This window comes from Myxine glutinosa, chromosome 1, assembly GCF_964187855.1.
Source record: "Myxine glutinosa chromosome 1, kmMyxGlut1.1, whole genome shotgun sequence".
Classification (NCBI taxonomy): domain Eukaryota; kingdom Metazoa; phylum Chordata; class Myxini; order Myxiniformes; family Myxinidae; genus Myxine; species Myxine glutinosa.
Window position 1 is genome coordinate 24,514,844 of NC_136261.1, and position 20,615 is coordinate 24,535,458.

Below are 20,615 nucleotides of genomic sequence, written 5' to 3' on the forward strand. Positions count from 1 at the left end.
CTACTTTGCATGTGTCCGGGAGGGACGTAATAAGTCTCGGTTCCGCCAGGCCAGTAAAGACAAGGGGATTAATCCCCCCTTGATAAGGAGAAGAAGGCCGGCATAGAGAATCATAACAATATTTTACTTTCTGTACATTAAACTTTATCGTTGTGTTTGAATATTTCAATGTTATGACATATTACTTTTACTTCGGTACATTAGGTTTCATCCAAAAAATTAGCTCTTTGGAAAAATATTCTTTAAATCTTTAAGCAATTTTTGGTGATTAACAAGGAAAAGTAATTAGCTTTAAATACAACACATGTGACGAAAAAGAGGAAAAGATTATGCTGCTTAAAAATAGCCTGAAAACATTTTACCGTGAATGAGGGAAACAAAAGCAAAATGTATCAAGTGCACATGCTCCCACCCGAATTATCATGTGTGCATAATAAATAGATAGTACATTTTCGTTTTGTTTGACATAGTTTGGTTGAATGGAATTAGTGCACAGCGTTATTATACTGGGATGACAGCTGATCGTCCTCACGTCGTCAGGTATGTAAGGCGACGTTAAACACAAACATCCAAACATTACAACAGTGAAATCCGTATTTTGAAGTTGGTGTATGTGAAGTTCTGGCCTGACGGTTTATACGAAAGGGTGGCGAAAAAAATCTTATGTTTTCATTTCACACTATTTTGTACAATTAAGTTAGTTCTGCAAAGCCATGTATAATGTTCATTCATTTTATTTCACATTCGTGCAGCAACAATGCACCGTTTGAGCCACGAGCAAATGCACGGCACACAGGATTCCCAAAATGCATCCAAAATCGGTCCCGTTTAACAATTACAACAATCTTGATACAAACAGTTCTCCTGGCTGCCCTGCTTTATGGAGAACCACGCGTGTACAATTAATCACAACAGCATTTGGATAAAAATGCCAAAGATTTTTAAAAAAACAGCGAATCCAATAAAAAAACCAACACAAACATAAAGAAAGCAAGGTTTTGTTGGAAAGGTAACACGATGGAAAAAATGCGAACATTTCAAGTACAAATTATTCTTGTCTGATGCAAATTGTGCAAAGAAAAAATACTTACCATTTGGAGCTTCAGCTGGACTGTTGGAAACATTTGTGCACATCTTAACCAGCACCTTTATAACTACAGTTGCAATACTTAACTCCATGAACAAAAATTGTTGGACCATCTTATTCAGCTATTAGTCGGAGCCCTCAATCAAAAAATCGTGCACTTTTATGTAAAATTTCGAGGTTTTGGCTTGAGATACCTTCGGTGATATGATTTCAAATTCCGCCAGGAGACAAGCTCAATTGTCACCCTATCCAAGATAGCCACCAAACGTAATATCGCTACCACGTGGCAAAGGCGTCAGTCGTAGAGAAATGGGGACTTCTAGAACACACCCAATTTTACCTTTAAGTGAATGGGGAAAATGCGGAGGAACTTATGGGACACCCACCAAAAACTTAAAAAACACCGTCTATTTCTCCCTTTCCCATCTAAACCATTAACAAATGTTAAATCCTAAATCTACCTCCGGCATTCAAGGCAAACTCCACACATGGCTTACTGACTTCCATTAGTCTCGTAGCCAATGTGTGGCTCTCAACGGAATCCTTTTATCTTCACACCCTGTTAAGGCTGGACTGCTCGAATTCAGTGTTCTGGGCCCAGTCCTATTCCTGATCTTAATCAATGATCTCTCTAAAAAAATCCTCTATATATTTGCTGATTACTCCACCCTCTGCCATAACATCCCTCATTCTTCATACAGGCAGGCTGCAGCATCCTCCCTCTCTTCAGACCTTGAAATGTCTTCAATCCTGACAATTCCCATAATCTCACTATCTTTCTCTGAAAGGGCCATCTGGCAAACCCTCCTATCTACTTTCTTAACAATCCTCTTTGGGAGGTTCAGTTCTTCAAACTCCCGAGTCTCAGAATCAGCCATGATCGTTCTTGGACAAAACACATATGAACGTTGGACACCAAAGCCAGCCGCCGACTGGGCATCCTCTGTCATACAAAGACCTCCCTTGGCACACCTGAAGTCCTATCCAATTGCAAGGCTTTCATGCACAGATTGATGGAGTACTGCTCCCCCCCTCTGGGCTGGCTCCCCTGCCTCACGTCTTGCTCAGCTTGAAGCCATGGAAACCAAGACCTTTAAGATTATTGGAATCTCCTGCTATGAACCTGATTCTATAGGCCTATCCCGTTGCCATCACAGACAGTTTGTTGATCTCTTTGTCTTCAACCGCCTCGTTTATGGTCTTACACCCTGTGTCCTTTCCCTGCTTAATCCTCCTTATAAACCTATGCCTGACTGGTGGGCATCTGGCCCACTTTGAACATTATCATTGGAACTAGCAGAGGTATAGTGTGCAAGGTTGTGTGCAAATTAATGAAGGCCATTTCCCCTACCATGATGGTGCTTGCAGGCAAAATGTAGTCCATGTCATCAAACAGGTTGCAGGTGTATTTGTATCCTTTATGAAGCACAACAAAATGGCGGGTGCCAAGTATGGTCTGGAGCTCATCTCGTGACTCGTGAGGGATGCGGCTTGTCCCGAACAAATGATTCAGTTGGGACATGCACATCAGGAATGATTTTGGATGAGTCCCCGACCTGTCAAGACAATTGTGGTGTGAGCAACTGAAGAAGTTTGAAGGACAATGTATTCTTTTTTTTATAATTATCTCAATTCTAAACTTGTGGTATCATATCCTTTAAATGAGAAACAGTTTGTGAAAGTTTAATCAACGTCACAGTTTCTTCTTCTTCTTCGCTCCAGAAGAAGCGGGAAGTCACAGTTTACAAATATAAAAATCCAAGGCAGCGGGAATAGCATAAGGCACTCACACAAAACCAGTGCCATCTCTATGAGCCAGGCCACCACTATCTGCTGGGGTAAGCAGACCAGCCTTGAGAGTGCGATGAGATCGAGCGATCGAGACAACGAGGTATGTGGCACACACCAGCTGTGAGGCAGGAGTCAATTCCATGTTCACACTATAAGTGGTGGTGAGTAGAGATTCTCTGCGATTCAAGAACGAGTCCTCCAAGTGGGCTTTGAGGTGGGGGTTGGGGAGGGGGATTTGGGGGGTAAGGGGAAACGGTGGGGGGAGGAGGGAGGAGGAAGAATGTACAGAGCAGGATAGGTCGATGAAACACATTACAATTATTTTTTGTCTTTTACAATTATCATTTTCTCTGCTGCTATTCTGTCAAATTAAATAATCTCATTTACCACGTAATAACTCTGTGATTTCCTAACTGAGCCTTCAAAAGTTATTTGAGATTGGTAAACAACACCAATAACTTACCAGTGGTGCAGCTCGTGTGTTGGTTTTCCTTGTTATAAGCCAAGAGTTGATTCTGCAGCAACCGACCCTCTCCGTGTTCAAATGAACTACAGATTTGCTCTGTCCTCCTGTTACACATAATTCGTCACGAACGAGAAACACATCAAGATACAGTTATGTTTAGAATTCACGTGTATGTATATACAGTCGTGGCCAAAAATATTGGCGTCCTTGCACCTTTTTCAAATAATTCACCATTTCTTCCAGAAAATTGTTGAAATTAAAAAATATTTTGTTATCCACATCTGCATTTCTTTGGTTTGCAGTGGAATAAAACAAAAAAATGTGGAAAAACTACTAAATCTTCGCTTATTCCACACATAAATCCTAAAATGGCCCAGACAATATTATTGGCACCTTTTATATGTTGTTAGAAATAATTAGATTTCAAGCAGCTGATTCTCCTTTCCTTGTGACCCAAGCAGGTGACCTATGGTGAGTTGCAGGTGCCTGCAATATAAAAAATCACTCATTCACCCAGGTGAATTGAGAAACGGAGTCATTCTGATGTTTTGTGTCACTGTGTGTACCACAATGAGCATGGAGAAAAGAAAGAAAAACCAGAGAATTGTCTGAGGAGGGCAGATGCAAGATTGTAGCCAAGCATGGACAATCTCAAGGCTACAAGTCCATCTCCAGAGACCTTGATGTTCCTGTGTCCACCGTACGCAATGTTATCAGTTTAAGGCTCATGGCACTGTAGCCAACCTCCCTGGACATGGCCGGAAGAGAAAACCTGATCGAAGATTGCAGCGAAGGATTGTTCGAATGGTGGAGGAAAGTACCTCGATCAATAATTGCCAAACAGATTCAACCTGACCTTCAGACACAAGTTACAACAGTTTCAACTCACACTATCTGTCACCAACTCCATGAAAGGGGGTTCTATGTAAGGAGACCCAGGAGGACCCTACTGCTGAGAAAGTCCGACTGGAATTTTCCAAAACACTCCTGAACAAGCCAAAATCCTTTGAGGAGAATGTCCTGTGCACAGATGAGGCCAAATTATAGCATTTTGGTAAAGCACATCATCTCTATGTTTACAGAAAACAAAATGAAGCCTTCAAAGAAAAGAACACCTTCCCTACAGTCAAACATGGAGGAGGTTCAGTGATGTTTTGGGGTTGCTGTGTTGCCTCTGTTACTGGGTACCTTGAATGTGTGCATGGTATAATGAAATCAGGAGATTACCAAGGCATTTTAGAGCACAATGTTCAACCCAGTGTCAGAAAGCTGGGTCTCCGTTGAAGGTCATGGGTCTTGCAGCAGGACATTGACCCCAAACACACTTTAAAAAGCACCCAGGAATTGGTTCAAGACAAAACGCTGGACTGCTCTGAAGTGGCCAGCAATGAGTCCAGATCTAAATCCCATTGAACACCTGTGGGGAGATCTGAAAACAGCAGTTGGGAGGAGGCACCCTTAAAATCTGGGAGAACTGGGGCAGTTTGCACAAGAAGAGTGGGGACAAACTGCCAGTAGAGAGGTGTAGGAAGCTCAATCATGGCTATAGGAAGCGCTTGACTGCAGTTATTTTGTCCAAAGGCTGAGCTACCAAATATTAAGTTGAGGGTGTCAATAATTTTGTTAATGACATTTCTTTTTATTTTCTGATATAAAAGGATATATGAAGTTCTGAAACAAAAACAAAGGTTTTGCAATATTAACAGTGAAATAAAGAATTGTGGAGACACAACACTTTGTCAATTTAAACTTATTTTCAAAGAAAATTGTGAGTTATTTGAAAAAAGCACAAGGGTCCCAATATTTTTGGTCACAACTGTATGTATGTATGTATGTATGTATGTATGTATGTATGTATGTATGTATGTACGTATGTATGTATATTGTTATGTTGATGGGGTCGAGATAACTTTAGATCAGGTAGATTTGTGTCGGTAGCATGCTCTGCCTGTTGTGAAGAAGAAGAAGAACCACCACCAGGTAATAAGTAGAGGACCTTTTTAGCCCGGATGTCGGATGAGTTGTGTATTTGTCCTTGTCATGAGGGGGCGAGGCATGTTATTTAGCTCAGGTATTAGGTTAAGTAATTCCCTGTTTGTCGTTCTCTATGTGATTTATCCTTTATCTCTTTTGGCACCGCACCATAGACACTGGCGCAGGAAGTGCCCATTAAATTTCACTAATAACAATAAAAACCAACCGGAAGCCGTTCTGCGCACTATTTGTTTTCTCTGAAATTTTTTTCTCTGAAAGCACTTAACCTATCGATGTGAGGTTTTACAAATATCATTCCACAGCATTGCTGCATATATTGTGAAAATGGTGACATCGTAGGTCACGTGATGTGGCAGCCATCTTGGATAGAAAAACAAACCTTATCCGAAACAAACACGAAACAAACATCACACAAAATACACCACACAAACATGTCCTGGTGAAGGTCTGCAATATCTGATTGCTCTTTCTTGTTTTGATTTAATTATTATTTTGATTTCTGGTTTCATGACTCATTTCTTCATCTTGATTTTTTTAAACCTTTTTGGAATAATATTAACCATAAAAGTTTCCCTCGACGCTGTTGCTGATGACTTGCCAATAAGTGATGAAACCAGTCCGGCAACTGAGGGAGACATGTAGTGTTGGGATTCTCATGTTTGTACGACTTGTGGATGTCTACAGCTGCAGAGGAACTCGGGTAGAGTTTGAAATGGCAAAGCGCTTACCTTGAGTCGGTGTTTTTTTATTGTTTAAAAAAAAAAATACATATTCAAGGCTCGTGGAAGAGCTAGAGCACAGAACATATCAGGACACAACATAACAAAAGGAACAACAGGAGAAGGGGGTAACACCAAAAGCAGGGCGGAGGGAGAAAATAGACAGATGAAAAAAAAACAAAGGATGCAGGTAACGATGAGGGGAAGGGGAAAACGCAAGGGGTGGACAAGATGGATACAGAAGCAAAGTTTTGGGAGGGCTGGGGGATGGTTTAATGTGTGTAGAAAATATCATGGTTCTGGATGGGGAATTATGGTGGTGAACAGTTATGTTGAAAACCTGGAGGGAAGAATGAGTTTGAAGAGAGTCTCGAAGTTGGGTCCACAGGTGGGTTAAAAGAAGAACAAATGAGAGGAGATGAGCAGTTGTTTTGTATTTTGGCAGTTTCACTAGGAGAGGTTGCTGAGGATCTCATGCGTCCTGCAGATACCTGGGGGGTGGTGGCAAAGCACGGAGAGGGCAGAGGATGCAAGACCAGGAATGAGGTGGAAGAAGAAGACAGAGAGACCAGCGACCTGTCGGCGATGGCGAAGTGATAGGCCCATAGACTCATCTTCATCGCAAGAGATCCAATGATCTTGAAAGCCTTGGTTTCTACGGCGTCAAGCTGAGCAAGGCGTGAGGTAGGGGAGTAATCCCAGAGAGGAGAGCAGTACTCCATCAAGCTGCGGCTGAAAGCCTTGTCGGTGGATAGTGCTCAGGTATGCCAAGGAAGGACTTTGCATGACTGAGCATGTTCAGTTTGCATCAGGCTTTGGAGGCCAACTTTGAAATGTGGCCAACTTTGGAGGCCAACAAGAAAGATCATGGCTGACAGTGAGACTCAGGAGTTTGAGTGACTGAAATTCCTCAAGAGGATTGTTAAGTAAGAAGATGGGAGGATTTGCCATGCGCTTCTTTTGGAGAGAAAGGGTGTGATTTGCCAGGATTGGGATACATGTTTCAATTGTGTTTGACCAGCTTGTGATTTTGTATAAAAAGAGTATTTTAGGATAAGCATTGCTTTTAGGATAAAGAGTGTTTTTAATATAAGTAAGTAGAAAAAGACTCCTGAGCCTTGGTAGTCTGTGGAGCAACAGCGCTGTGATATGTCTCTCATCATTCAATGTGTGCACTGTTTTCATTCTGCATAATGCAGCCGAAGCATCACATATATCAAGTAATTACATCGCCTTGACTACCGACACTTAGTTTGAATTTTCTTCTCCTTTTTCCCCAAAATGTCATTGTCATTTACCAGAGACAAGGACCACACAGTACATGACAAACACGACCGGGAAGAACAATTAAAACCTGTTTCATTTGTCAGCTGTCACCAGACTTTTAGAGTTAGGTGCTGTGCTTAAATAAGGTTAAGATGACGGAGGCTGAAGTTAAAGAATAGTTTGCTTGGGTCCATCATTACATAATTTTTGACTTTAGCTCAGGGATATTATAGTCATGGTAAAGACATTACTTTTGTATTCTGGTAGTGTATTGTGATCTGATGTCCATTCATCCCTTCAGTTTCTTATTCTGTTTTAAACATAAGTCGTTTGGTTGTTGGAGGAATGCAGGTGATTATGTGATTGGATGTATCATGCCCATTGATTGGATGTATAATTGGTGTGGTTTTGTTGTGCCTTTTACTTCTGTGGTCCCAGTGTGCCATCTAAAAAAAATCTACCCAACTACCTACCAATATACTTCATCATCAAGCAGCGGCCGTTGTGCTCTGAGGTACCGCCGGATAGTGTCTTCCAACCTTGGGACAGGTAACCTGCAGCACAACAATACTTCACATCATATAATTCACAATAAATGAGGCAGTTTATAACGACAAGTTTCTGGTTACCTCTAATACACACCTCACTAAGCTGGACAGCCATGTCATAGCACTTCTCTCTTGTCCATCGGAGGCCAACTTTGCACAAATAGGTGAGGTTTACCAGATAATGAGTGTCACAGAAATCGGGGCAAACATCAGAACCAAAAGTTTTAAAATACATCTGAGTCCAGACACATAATTTGGAAAATTTCAATTTCGTGCAAACTATTTTCTTATCTGCTCCACCAAGAAACCTGGCAAATGTTTTATGTGTCATCAATTTCCACACCTGGGAAGCTTCTCATGAAGGTGTGACATTTGCTGGTTTGTCATTGACAATAGATGGTAGCTAGGATCTGCAACATTAGATGTAGTAGACAAGTATCTGTTCCAAGATGTATTGCAGTAGCAGGAAAGATGCTTGTGAATTGTTGCCCGTCGTACCAATGACCAATTCCTGGAGCATAAAGAGATTATACAACAAGTAGAGCTTCATTCAAAATACAACGCCCCCATGCCAAATAAATAAATAAATAACATATCCACAAGCACACGACATTGCCAGGTGACCGACATTGCCATTGCCAGGTCGCCGGGTGTGGGACCCGGCGATGTCGCATTGCAGCACATGGAGATGGACTTGGGAGGGAGTGGTGTACAATAATTGATTGATTAATTATGTAACTAAAACAAATAAATAACAATCATAAAATAAGTGATTTCTTAATTAATTGGCTAATTGCATACCTCAACCACTAGTCTTTCATCCACAGGTGTAACTTTTTGAAAAGAAATGGAATAATTAATTAAATGATTTCAACAAAATTAGATAAATCGATTAATCAATAAATCAAAAATACCCTTTATATTCAATTCACTTGGTCACTACCGTGTCCAAATATCAGCTTCCTCGCTCAAAAGGTGACTGAAATATTGCCCAGATGAGAAAGAAAATAAATAAATTGATTGACTAATTTCTAATTAAAATGAAGAAATAATCATCGTAAAATAATTAATTTATTAATCAATTGGCTAATGGCATAGCGAAACCACCAATGCTTCATCGGAATATTTAACTTTTTGAAAATTAATGAATGCATTTTTTTTGTATACGAGATCGAGGCTCGTGTAAGAGCTAACATTAATTTAAAAAAACCCGACACAAAACATACAATAAAGGGAATGGGAGACAAGATGGGGAAAGAGAGGGAAGCACACAAGTACAACAACAGAGAACAGGGACATTGGGAGATCTGTGGGAGGGAGAGGGCTTGTAGTAAGGGCATTTTATGAGATATTTCACAAATCTGTTAACTAAATTGTTACCAAAAAATTTCTTCACCAATATGTTTGTAAAGGTGTGTAATAACATGTGTTAAAATGTTGAAGTTCAACTCCCGTGGGAAACCCAGAAAAAAAGCTGTTGAATTCGGGTACCGAAAAATTATTTTCGAGAATTTTTTTTTTTTTAATCGGCCCTTAAGTAACTTATAAGGGGTCAAATAAGGGTTTTTCATGATTCTGAGTTGATTGTTAACATTTATATTTTCACTTTAACATTTTTTTTTTTTTTTTTTTTTTTTTTTTTTTGTATACAAGATCGAGGCTCGTGAAAGAGCGAACATTAATCACACAGAAAGACAAACCGACACATAAAACATATAACATCGGGAGCGGTAGACAAGATGTGGGGAGAGAGGGGGAAGGACACAAACACAACATTTGAGAGCAGGGAGAGATCTGAGAGAGGGCGAGGGCTTTGGGGGGGGGGGGGCATGGGAAGGGGGCGGTGGGAGAGGTATAAAACATATGGACACTGCCAGGACTTCCAGGAAAGAAGTTGGAATTTCAAACAAGGTGGATCTGGGGTGAATTAGCGGGGGTAGAAAAGATCAAGGTTTTGGATGGGGGAAGATAAGAGATGGTGGTGAACAGCTGTTTTAAAGACCTGGAGGGAGGAGTGGGATTGAAGGGAGTGAGGGAGTTTGTTCCAGAGGCGGGAGAAAAGAGGAATGAAAGAGTGAAGGTGAGCAGAGAGCCGAGATTTCGGCAGTTTAACCATCAGAGGGTTGCTGGCAGATCTTGTGCGTCCTGTAGGAATATTTGGGGGACAGAGCACAGAGAGAGCTGGGGGTGCAAGGCCGGAGAGGAGTCGGTAGAAGACAGAAAGACCACCTACCTGCCTGCGGCATGTTATTTACATGTTATTTACACACAAAGTAGCTTTTATTTCACATACATATATAATACTCAAGAGTTATTTCTCATTCATAATGTCAGAAGTTTCAACAGTCATTGTCTATGTCTTCTTCAGACTCAACAACATCATGACTGCAGTTTCTGCATGTAATGCCATTACAGACTCCACAGGCCGAGATGCACGTGACCCCATTCTTCTTGCAGCTGCATCGCCGGTTGCTGCAATCTCCATGACAATTACAGCTCATGAACTGCAATAGCTCCTCAGGAGCCGTGGGGTCCAGTGTTGGAACTGGCTCATACCCATGCACACCTATTGTCCATCCATAGTCACTGGGGTTCAGAGACATGCTCTGTAGAAGGATCCAGTCCCGGGTCTGCAGGTAGGCACGGAGTGAATGTTGTGCAGCTGCACCCTCTGTTGGAGGTAGAGTCTCTGGTTTGATCACTCCTGCCGCTGCCTTCCTTGAGAACATGTTGTACCGAATTTCAGAGTGTTGAAGTGGTGAAGTGGTGGTGTTGAGGACATTAGGGTCTCCTTCAATAATTGGGAGGAACTCGATCTGTGTGCTCTGCTTTGCATCATTAGCATGGATTCTCTTCATCCAGCCATTCCAGTTGGAGTGTGGGAACTCAGGATCGTTGGCTTTGATCACCCACCCCACTGCCCAGAGTGTGTCACCTGGAGTGAGGAGTGGCTGATCATGAGCCAGGGAGGAGGAAAGCTCAGCGAGGGGGAGAAACATGATCGCGTTCGTTCCTATCTGTTTCCTGTTCGTAAATGGAATAATCTTTACTTCAGTTCCTCTCAGGATCTTAGCTTTGTCGAGTGCCTTCAACTTCACCCGGGGGAAAGCTGCTGTTGTCTGTGGATCTGGCAAAGGTGGTGCCGGAGAGGTGACTTCGATCCAACCCATTGAGTGAAAGGGAGTGTTTCCGTGAATAGAGACAATGTTTAAATCTATATTGTCTCCAACAAACTGAGTGACTGCATTGTTTGTTTCCCCAACCTCCATAAAGACCACCTGATCATTACTTGACAATTCACTTTCACTGGCTGGCACTTTGGCTGTCATCACTGATTGATCCTCAAGCGCAGCATCAACCGCAACCTCATCATTGATCTGTTCATCGGTTTCCTCCACAATGGTGTCAAGAGTGCCAGAAGTATCTGGAACATCATCTCCACTCCTACTATTAAGGAAGCAGTATTTGTAGTTTTGTGTCTCCATGTAAGACTCAGTGTATCCCAGCCGGTGGAACTTGTTGAGCATCCATTTTGACCCAAATCTATGATCAAGTTGTATGGCAAGCCCCATTTGGTGTGGCAATACTCCAGACCGAGGTCGACAGGCCTTAATAAAATTCTGCCCCCAAACGGCAACTCTTTCGTCTGTCTTGACAATCGGTCTCAAGAACATCTGAAGGCTTGCAGGAACAAGTGTCAGCTGACTATTGATGTCAGTCATACTTTGTGTGGTGGGGTATGACTTTGGACCTAAATCAATCAAGGCAATATCATTGGATATGAACTTGAGTGCCGTCTTTATGATCTGAGTCTTCTCATCTCCATGGTCAAGATTAGCATGATGCTCTCGCAGAATATTGTCGGTGCCATCTTTGAGACAGAGTACATCTGCCCTTCTTTCCTGTGTTGTGAAATACAAGGTGTCTTCGTATTTCTCTAGAAGTTTTATCTTTAGCCAATGCTTTGAATAAGAAAGGCTCTTCTCTGGTGACGGATCAAACTCCTGCAGCTTTTCATGGACTTGGTCCATGTTCATTACCCCATGCTCTAATTCTGAGTCTAACCATTCGCAGAATTCAATAAAAACTGCCTCTCGCTCCTCATCAATACTCCTCTGTCCTCTCTTCCTTTTTCCTTCCTCATCAGTCTTGGACAAACTGTCACCTCTCGCAAACATAAGTTTGCATCGCAAATGGTACAGTGTTTCTTCTGCTACCAAGTCGTTGATCCCTTCCAGGCGTCCAGTGACTTCAGTGCCCCAGTCATCCCCGCGACTCCGTGCTGTCTTCAGCAAGCTTGCCTTCAGTGTATCTGCAGTCAAATTATCTGGCACTCTGTATTTCTTTCTAGCTTGTGCTGGATTATTTTTGTAGAGCTGGGCTGGTTGGTTGCAAAGAATGCATACATCCTTATACAGGAGGTCAACTGACTGTGATCTTCTAGAACTGCAGCCAGTTGATGAACTGAACTCACAAGTAGTGCGTCTTCTCTTCAACTTTGATGACTCTTTCTCTGCCTTTGATGCTTGAGCTGACTTCTTGGTGGTTGCAACAAAGTTGTTGTACAGATCATTTTTACACTTCTGGTGGTACCTCAGTTTTCCTTCCTTTTGAGCCTCCTTCATACGTTCCACAACAGTAACATTTTCGACAGTTTCTGCTTGTTTCAATAAAGTTGAGTATCCCTTTGGAGTTGCCTGTATGAGCCTTTCAGCTGGTGTATCCGAGCGTGCACAGATGAAGCAATTGAGCACAGGTGGAGTAACGTCTTCATCCATATTGCTAGACTCCATGTCCTGCAAAGTAGAAAATGAGATATATTTAGAAATTATTTTTCCACAAAGGAGTGTCTGTGGTGAAATATAAATGTTAACAATCAACTCAGAATCATGAAAAACCCTTATTTGACCCCTCATAAGTTACTTAAGGGCCGATTAAAAAAAATAAAAATTCTCGAAAATAATTTTTCGGTACCCGAATTCAACAGCTTTTTTTCTGGGTTTCCCACGGGAGTTGACCTTCAACATTTTAACACATGTTATTACACACCTTTACAAACATATTGGTGAAGAAATTTTTTGGTAACAATTTAGTTAACAGATTTTCATATGTTTCCCTTACTATTGGGGGAGGAGCTGTGGGAAGGGGTGGAGGTGGAAGAGGAATAAAACACATGGACACATGGACAAGATGGTATTTCAAAAAAGTGTATCTGGGGTGAATTTTTTTTTTTGTATTAATTAATTTTTGTATTAATTAATTGAATAATGAAATAATTAAGCAATTAAATGATTAATCAATGAATCAAAAGTACCCTTTACAGCCAAATCACTTGGTCAATGTCATGTCCAAATATCAGCTTCTAGCTCAAAAGGTGCCTGACATATTGCCAAGATGAGAAAGAAAATAAACAATACTTAATAAATCAAAATGTGCTTTACAAAGAAATGGGTTTGTGTTCACTTTGTCCAAAAAAATTATTAACCATCTTCTCACATATTTTTTGCCAATTGGAGAAATAGTGTTCAACAGTCGAGGATGCAAATTGACTTGATCGGTCCAAACGTCCCACTATCTGCTTTATTTTCGCTCATACTGCTAAATAAAAGTGACCATTTCTTTTTTTAAAGTTTTTTGTTTTTCATTAAAGAAAGTTCCTTAAAAAGTTACAAAAGAGAAAGGGTGGGTGTGGGGGCCCCGGAGTTGTTTGCTTCGGGGCCCGGGCTGACTCTCGATGCTCCTGCCCACACCTATCCAATTGGCTCAGTCCTGCCATTTTCTTAAAGGTATTTTTGTTGTGCCCTTGGTCTTCCTCATTTATTATGATTCGTTCTCTCCTCCAATCCCTGCCGACCAACACCACAGGCTTCGCTCTCCACCACTCAGCGTGCAGTCCACCTCTGACGTCATCGGTCGTGCCTTTCCAATTAGCGTGCTGCTTCCTCCTCGGCATTCTTTCAGCAATCAGTGAGTGCCTTCTTGCTCCGCCCTGGCCAATCACGGCTCCTCGGGACGGGTCTTCGGCCTTCGTGGTGATGTAGCTGGCTGCCGTCCCATCAGCAGTGCCCAGAACTAGGTTCCGGTTGGTTTTGTTATTGAATGTGTTATTTAATTTCCATTCTCACTCATGTCTATTGCGGTGCCATAATGGACAAAGGATCAATCACATCGGGAACAACGAACAGGGAAGTAGTTAACATAATCCCTATAACTCGTTAACATGCCCCATTCCTCGTAATGGGGACGAAGATACACCTTAATCAGATATCCAGGCGAAACATGCCTCTACTTATTACATGGTGGTGGTTCTTCTTCTTCAAGACAGTCGGAGCATGTTACCTATACAACTCTACCTGGTCTAAAGTACCTGTACCCCACCGACATAATAATATAAACATCAATGAAGATTGAGAACTAAAATGTGCCCAAAATAATGATCGATAAACTTACATAACTTTCTTGAAAATCCCAAAGTAAAAGGAATTTCTTGACATTTCACTTTTCTAACAGCTGAAGAAAATTCCCTCTTGCGCGTCTTTCTCGCTGAACAGAAGAAAATCTGCAATCACAAAAAACAGTTTCAATTCATGTTCACAATCTGTGGAAAACAGAAACAAAATGAATCATGTATAACTGGAGATTTTGTCCAAAAATAAAAGCACAGTCTAACATATTACAAATCCAATTTGTCTGATGTCCACCGAGCTCCTTTTCCCAATCTGAATCATAGCAATATTAAACCTTGTGTCCTTGACTCTTCAACTTTCCATAAATGATTGACAGTGTATTATCTCCAGCCACTGACTACACCATTCCAATCGTCATGTTGGAATGGAATGTTTTACCCTTTTTGACGAGCAATCATCGTTTTTGCTTTCTCGGTGATTTTTTTCCACTTTTTCCACTTCCGAGGTGCTTTTCTTTCCAGGTGCGTTTTCCAATTTTTCCACTTTCTAGGTGCTTTTCTTTACCGGTGATTTTTTACACTTTTTACACTTCCGAGGTGCTTTTCTTTCCAGGTGCTTTTTCCACTTTTTCCACTTTCGAGGTGCTTTTATTTCCAGGTGATTTTCCACTTTTTCCACTTTCGAGGTGCTTTTATTTCTCGATGATTTTATTTCCACTTTTTCCACTTTCTGGGTGCTTTTCCACTTTTTCCACATTTTTTGTGCTTTTCTTTCGAGGTGTTTTTCCATTTTTTTGGTGCTTTTCTTTCTAGGTGCTTTTCCCACTTTTTCCACTTTCGAGGTGCTTTTCTTTCTAGGTGCTTTTTCCACTTTTTCCACTTTCGAGGTGCTTTTCTTTCTAGGTGCTTTTCCACTTTTTCGGTGCTTTTCTTTCGAGGTGCTCTTTCTAGGCTTGGTTTCAGAAAGGGAAAAGGAAATTTTTTAATTTTCTCGGCCGATCTTCTTCGAAGAGAATGACGTCACCGATTAGACGAGAGAGGACAATTCTCACTGCAGATGATGGTTTGGAGATGAGGGAGGGACGCGCGTTCTTTAAAAGAACTCAATTTTACGTTCTGCCAAATTAGAGGTACCCGACGCAACATCATTTTCCAGGAACACCTTTTACGTGACTGGTTGTGGATTTTACTTTATCACTTGAACATTTCACCAGTGCTTTCGCTCGCCAGAGATGTTAGACATTCCACATCCACATTCCACATTAGATGTTGGACACTCTTTGATTCATGGACATTCCACATCTTCCCTGAAGAGTTTTACTCTGAGGTCTCGGATATATTATCACAGATTTTCTGCGAGTTATTTAGTTTTGTCATTACTGCTCGCCATTTGTTTTGTAACATGAATACCCTGGATCGGCTCGCTGCGCTAGCCTCACCACATGTCGTCACTGCAGAGGCATGGTTTTGTTTTAACTGAGGAGGATTTAAGGCTTTGATTTGAGGATTCTTTTAAGAAGAGGATTTGCACATTTGGTCATTGAATTTGACCAATTATTGAGGTCAGCAGAGGCCAAAAGGTCAACAACTTAAAGGTGAGATTTCTAAAATGCTCAATTTTCATCCAATTGACTTGAAATTTGAATAGGATTTTCATATCAGCTTAGTGAAACCAACCACCAATTATATTTGAGGTCAACTTAGGCCAAAAGGTCAACATAGGCCAAATTTCTAAAATTGTCAATTTTCATCCGATTAACTTAAAAATTTGAAGACTATTTGCATATCAGGTCACTAAATTCAACCACCAATTATTTTTCAGGTCAAAAGGATGCTCTACTGACTGCCATTCTACTTTGTTCTCTTTTTCCAGGTGTTGCTCTGAGTGATTTTTCATTATGTCTGTTTGTCTGTCTGTCTGTTCGTCTCTCTCTCAGTCAATTGCCGACAGGTCACCATTTTAAAACGGTTTTCACGAAACTTCGCCAGATAGTAGAGTGGGTCATAAGGAAGAAGAAACCTATTGATTTTTGGGTCAAAGTTCAAAGGGTCATTTTGAGGTCAAATTTCTAAAATTGTCATTTTCATCTGATTGACTTGAAAATTGTATAGCATTTGTATATTGAGTCACTAAATTGGGAAACCAACTATTTTTGAGATCAAAAGGTCAAAGGTCAACTCAAGGTCAAACTTCCAAAATCATCAATTTTCATCTGAAAAATCATCACTTTCCCACCCATTTTTGTATACAGAGTCAAGGTTCGTGTAAGAGCTAACACATTAAACACGAAAACATGCACGGACACATAAAACATGCAATAAAGGGAGCGGGAGACAAGACGGGGAGAGAGAGGGAAACATACAAGCACAACAACAGGAGAGAACAGTGATGTCGGTAGATCTGTGAAAGGGAGAGGGCTTGAGGGGAGGGGAGGGGATGACACGGTATAAAGCAAATTAACACTACGAGGCATTTCAGGAAAGAAGTTGGAGATTGAAAGAGGTTTATTTGGGGTGTTTTAACGGGGGTAGAAAAGATCAAGGTTTTGGACGGGGGAAGATTGTTATGGTGGCGGACAGCTGTTTCAAAGACCTGAAGGAAGGAGTGGGATGGAAGAGAGTGAGGGAGTTTGTTCCAGAGGTGGGGAAAAAGAGGAATTAAAGAGAGAAGGTGAGCAGAGGGTCATTATTTTGGCAGTTTCACCAGAACTGGGTTGCTGCCAGATCTTGTGCGTCCTGAAGGAATATTTGGGGGACAAAGCACAAGCAGAGCTGGGAGAGCTAGGCCTGAGAGGAGTCGGTAGAAGACAGAAAGACCTCCAACCTGCCTGCGGTGAGTGAGTGAAAGGCCCATGGAGTTAGCTTCATCGCAGGAGATTCCAATGATTCTGAATGCTTTGGTTTCAACAGCGTGAAGACGAGCAAGGTGTGAGGCAGGACCACCAGCCCAGAGGGGAGAGCAGTATTCCATTGAGCTGCAGATGAAAACTTTGTATGTGGTGAGGAGCTCAGGTGTGCCAAGGAAGGACTTTGCACGACGGAAGATGCCCGGGCGGCGACTGGCTTTGGTGGCCAGCTTGAAAATTTAACTTGAAAACTCTAAACTTGAAAACAAAACAGCAATTACAAAGTGCATCAATGAATTGGGAATCCAACTATTTTTGAGGTCAAAAGGTCAAAGCTCAATTCAAGGTCAAACAGTTCAATCTTGGTTTAATCAGACCACAGAATCTTGTTTCTCACAGTCTGAAAGGCCTTTAGGTGCTTTTTGTGCAAACTCCAAGCGGGCTTTCATGTGTCTTTCACTGAGGAGAGGCTTCCGTCTGGCCACTCTGCCATAAAGCTCAGATCGGTGGAGTGTTGCAGTGATGGTTGTCCTTCTGGAAGTTTCTCCCATCTCCACACAGGATCTCTGGAGCTCAGCCAGTGACCATCGGGTCTTGGTTACCTCTCTTACCAAGGCCCTTCTCCCCCGATTGCTCGGTTTGGCTGGGCGGCCAGCTCTAGGAAGAGTCCTGGTTGTTCCAAACTTCTTCCATTTAAGAATTATGGAGGCCACTGTGCTCTTGGGAACCTTCGATGCAGCAGAATTTTTTTTGTCGGCTTCCCCAGATCTGTGCCTCGACACAATCCTGGCTCTGAGCTCTGCAGGCAGTTCCTTCGACCTCATGGCTTGGTTTTTGCTCTGATATGCATTGTCAGCTGTGAGACCTTATATAGACAGGTGTGTGCCTTTCCAAATCATGTCCAATCAATTGAATTTACCACAGGTGGACTCCAATCAAGGTGTATAAACATCTCAAAGATGATCAAGAGAAATGGGAGGCACTTGAGCTAAATTTCAAGTGTTACAGCAAAGGGTATGAATACTTATGTCAATGTGATATTTCAGTTTTTCTTTTTAATAAATTTGCAAAACTTTCTAAAATCCTGTTTTCTCTTTGTCATTATGGGGTATTGAGTGTAGATTGATGAGGGAAAAAAGGAATTTAAACGATTTTAGCATAAGGTTGCAACATAACAAAATGTGAAAAACGTGAAGGGGTCTGAATACTTTCTGAATACACTGTATATCATGGTATCTCAAAAAGTTATGGACGGATTCAAATGAAACTTAGGGAACAGGTTGCGTCGACCATGGCCAAATTGATTGGATTTTGGTGAATATCCGGATCTGGATACGATAACTTTTTTTTTTGCCTCCGCCACCAAAGGTGGACGGAGGTTTTGTTTTCACCCCTGTCTGTCTGTCTATGTATCTGTGAGCAAGATATCTCAAAACGTTGAGGACGGTTTCGGACGAAATTTGGTGGACAGGTTGGGTTTGTGACAAGGAAAAATTGATTCGATTTTGGTGAAGATCCACATCCTAATCCAGATAAGAGATACCGGTATTTCTATTTTCTAAAGTGATTTCACCATTGAGTGATACTGTGATACTGTGATAGGGCCAAAACGATAGATGGCGCGATGTTTCAAATAGTTGTGGACGAGTTGGTTTGGTGACAAGAACAAGTGATTCGATTTTGGTTCAGGTCCGAATCCAGATCCGGCCTATCAGTGGATACAAAACATAAACTGTTCATCCTGGCGAAGGTACGTACCCCACCGAGTGCCGGTCTTGTTGATGTTCAACGTGGCATCGGCACGGACCCCACCGAGTGCCGGTCTTGTTTTGACATATGAAAGCATCAGCCAGACTTCACTTAAACTCCTTCACACGAAACGATATAAATACATTTGTATTACACAGTTAGTTGTTCGTTCACAAAACCACTTTATAACGTACCAAGTTCTTCGAAGCAATATTGAAGAGTAAAGGTGGAAAACGCCTTTTGTTCAGCTAACATTACAACTGCTATACACCTCGGAGTTCGAAACAAAGTAAAATTATATTATAGTTCGATCGCTCAGTCCCTGTACATTAAACATCAAACATTAAACATCAAATATTGAATATTAAACATCAAATATTGAACATTAAACATCAAATATTGTACATTAAACATCAAATATTTTACATTGAACATCAAATATTGTACATTAAACATCAAATATTGTACATTAAACATCAAATATTGTACATTAAACATAAAAACATTGCACTGTGGCGGACACAAAAGCCCACTGGCGTGGTGACATCATTCCGCGCACCAAGCGGGCGGTGGCCACGCACCAGGGGTAGGCGTGGCCTCATGATATACACCGGGCGCCCAGCCCGGGACAGTACAGTGTTACAGTGTAGTCTTACAATAAAGACATTTATATGTTACCGCTTGTCCGCTTCCTCCTTGCTCACAAGCAGCGCGCGTAACGCCGCGCTTTACTGGTGACCCTCGACGTTGGATCCGCCGAAGCGATCCTTCCGAACACGACGCCATGGCATTGGCGATTAAACTTCCCGAGTTTTGGGAGGCCCAGGCCGAGGTCTGGTTCGTTCAAGCCGAAGCCCAGTTTCAGCTTCGGCGCCTCACCAACGACGACCTGCGCTACTGCCATGTCGTCGCCTCCCTCGGGCCCGGCACGGCCGCTCGAGTTGTGTCCGTCCTTCGCCACCCACCGGACGGCCACAAGTACGAGACACTCAAGCGGCTACTCCTAGCCACGTTCGGCCTCACGGACGACGCACGTGCCGATCGCCTCCTGGATCTCCCCGAGCTCGGTGAGACGCGCCCGTCGGTCCGAATGGACCATATGCTGTCACTGTTGGACGACGAAGCCCCCGGTTCGCTATTCCGGGCGCTTTTCCGGCGCCAACTTCCAGCGCAGGTTCGCCTTGCGTTGGCCGGGACCGAGCTAACGGAACCCCGAGCATTGGCAGCCGAGGCGGACAGGTATTTCGCCGCTTCGGACACGCGGGCGAGCGTCGGCGTGGTCTTCACGGCCCTCGACGCTGATGTTCAGCAGCACGCTGATGTTCAGCAGCACGCTGATACGCGCCTCGTGAGCGCCGCCACGCCCCGCCCACCGCCGCGGCGAAAACCGCCACCGCGGGGAAACCCGCCAACTCCACCGGCCTGGCGGAGCCAGCCGCGCTCCTCCAGCTCCACCACCTGGTGCTGGTTCCACACCAAGTTCGGCCACGAAGCTCGGCGGTGTCATCCGCCGTGCTCCTTCCACGGGTCGGGAAACGCCCGGGCCGGCGCTCAATAGTGGCGATGAGCGCCGGCCGTTCGAACAGCCTGCTGTTCATAACGGACACCTTCTCCGGGCTACGTTACCTGTGCGACACGGGAGCACAGGTGAGTGTCATTCCCGCCGGCACGTCAGACAAGCACGCCGCGGGTAGGGGCCCCGCGCTGCTTGCCGCGAACGGGACACCCATCCGTACGTACGG

General features: G+C 42.8%; 3 protein-coding genes across 6 annotated transcripts in view; 1 reads left to right on the forward strand and 2 right to left on the reverse strand.

Annotated features, from left to right (window-relative positions):
* LOC137416116 (carnitine O-palmitoyltransferase 2, mitochondrial-like) overlaps positions 1 to 20,615 on the reverse strand; it is a 1,201,140-nt gene that overhangs the window by 1,147,087 nt on the left and 33,438 nt on the right. The window lies entirely within an intron of this gene.
* The window catches only part of LOC144889489 (uncharacterized), an 880,122-nt gene that overhangs the window by 150,055 nt on the left and 709,452 nt on the right, over positions 1 to 20,615 (forward strand). The gene's annotated exons all lie outside the window — the stretch shown is intronic.
* On the reverse strand, positions 717 to 18,970 carry LOC144889483 (carnitine O-palmitoyltransferase 2, mitochondrial-like). Of its 4 annotated transcripts, none has more exons than XM_078769835.1 (8): positions 18,883 to 18,970; positions 14,323 to 14,431; positions 8,216 to 8,383; positions 7,798 to 7,878; positions 3,342 to 3,448; positions 2,878 to 3,085; positions 2,439 to 2,643; positions 717 to 1,111 (listed from the first exon to the last, which is right to left on the reverse strand). In XM_078769835.1, the coding sequence occupies exons 2-8, from the start codon at positions 14,364 to 14,366 to the stop codon at positions 1,103 to 1,105; spliced, it is 822 nt and encodes a 273-aa protein (XP_078625961.1). In that variant the 5' UTR covers positions 14,367 to 14,431; positions 18,883 to 18,970; the 3' UTR covers positions 717 to 1,102. The 4 variants fall into 4 exon arrangements, with proteins under 4 accessions (XP_078625961.1, XP_078625958.1, XP_078625956.1 ...); XM_078769832.1 differs by lacking the exon at positions 18,883 to 18,970 and adding an exon at positions 14,550 to 14,600 and having other exon boundaries at positions 720 to 1,111; XM_078769830.1 differs by having other exon boundaries at positions 724 to 2,643.

What these genes read in the sequence shown, in the direction of transcription:
- LOC144889483 (XM_078769830.1), bottom strand. Translation starts at nt 14,366, where the DNA reads ATGTCAAGAAATTCCTTTTACTTTGGGATTTTCAAGAAAGTTAT. An exon ending in GGGATTTTCAAGAAAGTTAT is followed by an intron (nt 8,384 to 14,322) that starts GTAAGTTTATCG and finishes TTTATGCTCCAG; the next exon opens with GAATTGGTCATTGGTACGAC. An exon ending in CTTGATGATGAAGTATATTG is followed by an intron (nt 3,449 to 7,797) that starts GTAGGTAGTTGG and finishes TATGTGTAACAG; the next exon opens with GAGGACAGAGCAAATCTGTA.